The 1,413-nt window shown below is 50.7% G+C and overlaps 1 protein-coding gene across 1 annotated transcript in view; it reads right to left on the minus strand.

Annotated features, from left to right (window-relative positions):
• EIF2AK1 (eukaryotic translation initiation factor 2 alpha kinase 1) overlaps window positions 1-72 on the minus strand; it is a 14,404-nt gene extending 14,332 nt beyond the window's left edge. Inside the window, exon 1 of the mRNA XM_031056569.1 lies at window positions 9-72. Coding sequence (XP_030912429.1) covers window positions 9-72 — 64 coding nt within the window. The remainder of the gene's footprint in view (window positions 1-8) is intronic.
• Window positions 73-1,413: the final 1,341 nt, after the last annotated feature.

Here is a 1,413-nt window from a genome sequence, read left to right on the forward strand (position 1 = left end):
CCCCTCGCCTGCGTGTCGGGCTGGGTTTTGTTTTGTGTGTGTTTGGGCTCTTGCCGCGCTGAGTGCGGACATGTTGCGTGCGGTGCCCGTCTCTGCCCCTGCCAGCGGCCTTTTATTGCCGGTGTCAGCACGTTTTCGGGAAGCGGGACCCCTCAGAAGGGCAGAGCGAGGGAAAGCGGGTCGGTGCTGCGGGCTTGGCGCTGGCGGGGCGGGCGGTTCGGTTGTGAGCGGGCTCCGGGGCTCGGGGCCGCCCGGAGCGAGGCGCTCGCGGGCGCTCGCGGCGCCGGGCTCGGTCCCGCCACAAGCAACGGCCCCGGGACACGGAGCTCGGAGCTGCCCCGCGCCGAGCGCTCCCCGCCGCCTGCTCTGCCAGGGTAAAAGCATTAATCACTTTCGCCTCTGCTGCCTTTAATTTTGTAACGAAAGTAAAACCAGCGCGGGGCGTGTGTTTGTGTTCTGCGCTGCCCCGGGTTGTTTTTGCTCCCGGCCGCGTGTGCGGTGCGGTCGGTGATGTAGCGGGGTGACTGTGCCTGCGCTTCTGCTGGAGTAGTTTCCTCCTGCTCCTTGTTTGTGCCTCGGTCTTGCCGTGTGCCGCTCTTGTTTTTTGACACTCGCTGCTGGAAGTGTTTGGTTTGTACTGAGATAAAGACACATACTCCCTGGCTGAACGCGGTTCTGTGAACGGGATCTTGTATAAAACCCTCCTGAGCTGTGATTTATTGTATGCAAAGCGGAGACCAAACATAAATATTTAGATCCGAGTATTAACTGATGCGTGTTGTGATGAGACTGCGAAAAAAGAATCTAAACAACGCTGATGCATCACTCCAAATGGGAGGAAAGCAACTGTTTGTGCTGTTTTGCTCGTCAGTATCACACTGTGAGAAGTCTGTTATGGGAATAGCAGAGGGGAAAAGAGCTCAATACCCATGGCAATGTGCATTTGTGTTCAGCAGTGGTACAGGAGCAGAACCTGTATTTACAGCGAACAGTGGGGAAATATCTGTGTAATGTTTGTGCTACTTCATCAAAAGATGTTCTATCCAAATTAATTATATTGACAGATTTTGAAAAAGTGGTGAATCTTAGTTATTTTTGACATCTGTTGATATTTGCAGGTGTCTAGTGTTTGATATCTGGTAATCAGTTGTCAAAACTAAATTAGCAGCACCAATCAGTGCTACACAGTTGTCAAAAATAAATTTAAAAATATGTGAGGCTTCCCTCATTGGTCAGTATAAGGCCAAGGCTTTTTTGTGATAATATTCTTCTGTTGCTTTTCACTGCAGTCTTGATTCTGGTTTTTGTCCTGCAAATAAGTTCATTATGTTGTTGAAACCCCTTCCCTTTCCATCAGGAAAAAGAGATGTCACCAGTATCTGCAATTTGGAGTCTGGGTCTTTCCTGAAAATC

The sequence above is a fragment of the Geospiza fortis genome, unplaced genomic scaffold (genome assembly GCF_000277835.1).
Source record: "Geospiza fortis unplaced genomic scaffold, GeoFor_1.0 scaffold237, whole genome shotgun sequence".
In the NCBI taxonomy this organism is placed as follows: Eukaryota; Metazoa; Chordata; class Aves; order Passeriformes; family Thraupidae; genus Geospiza; species Geospiza fortis.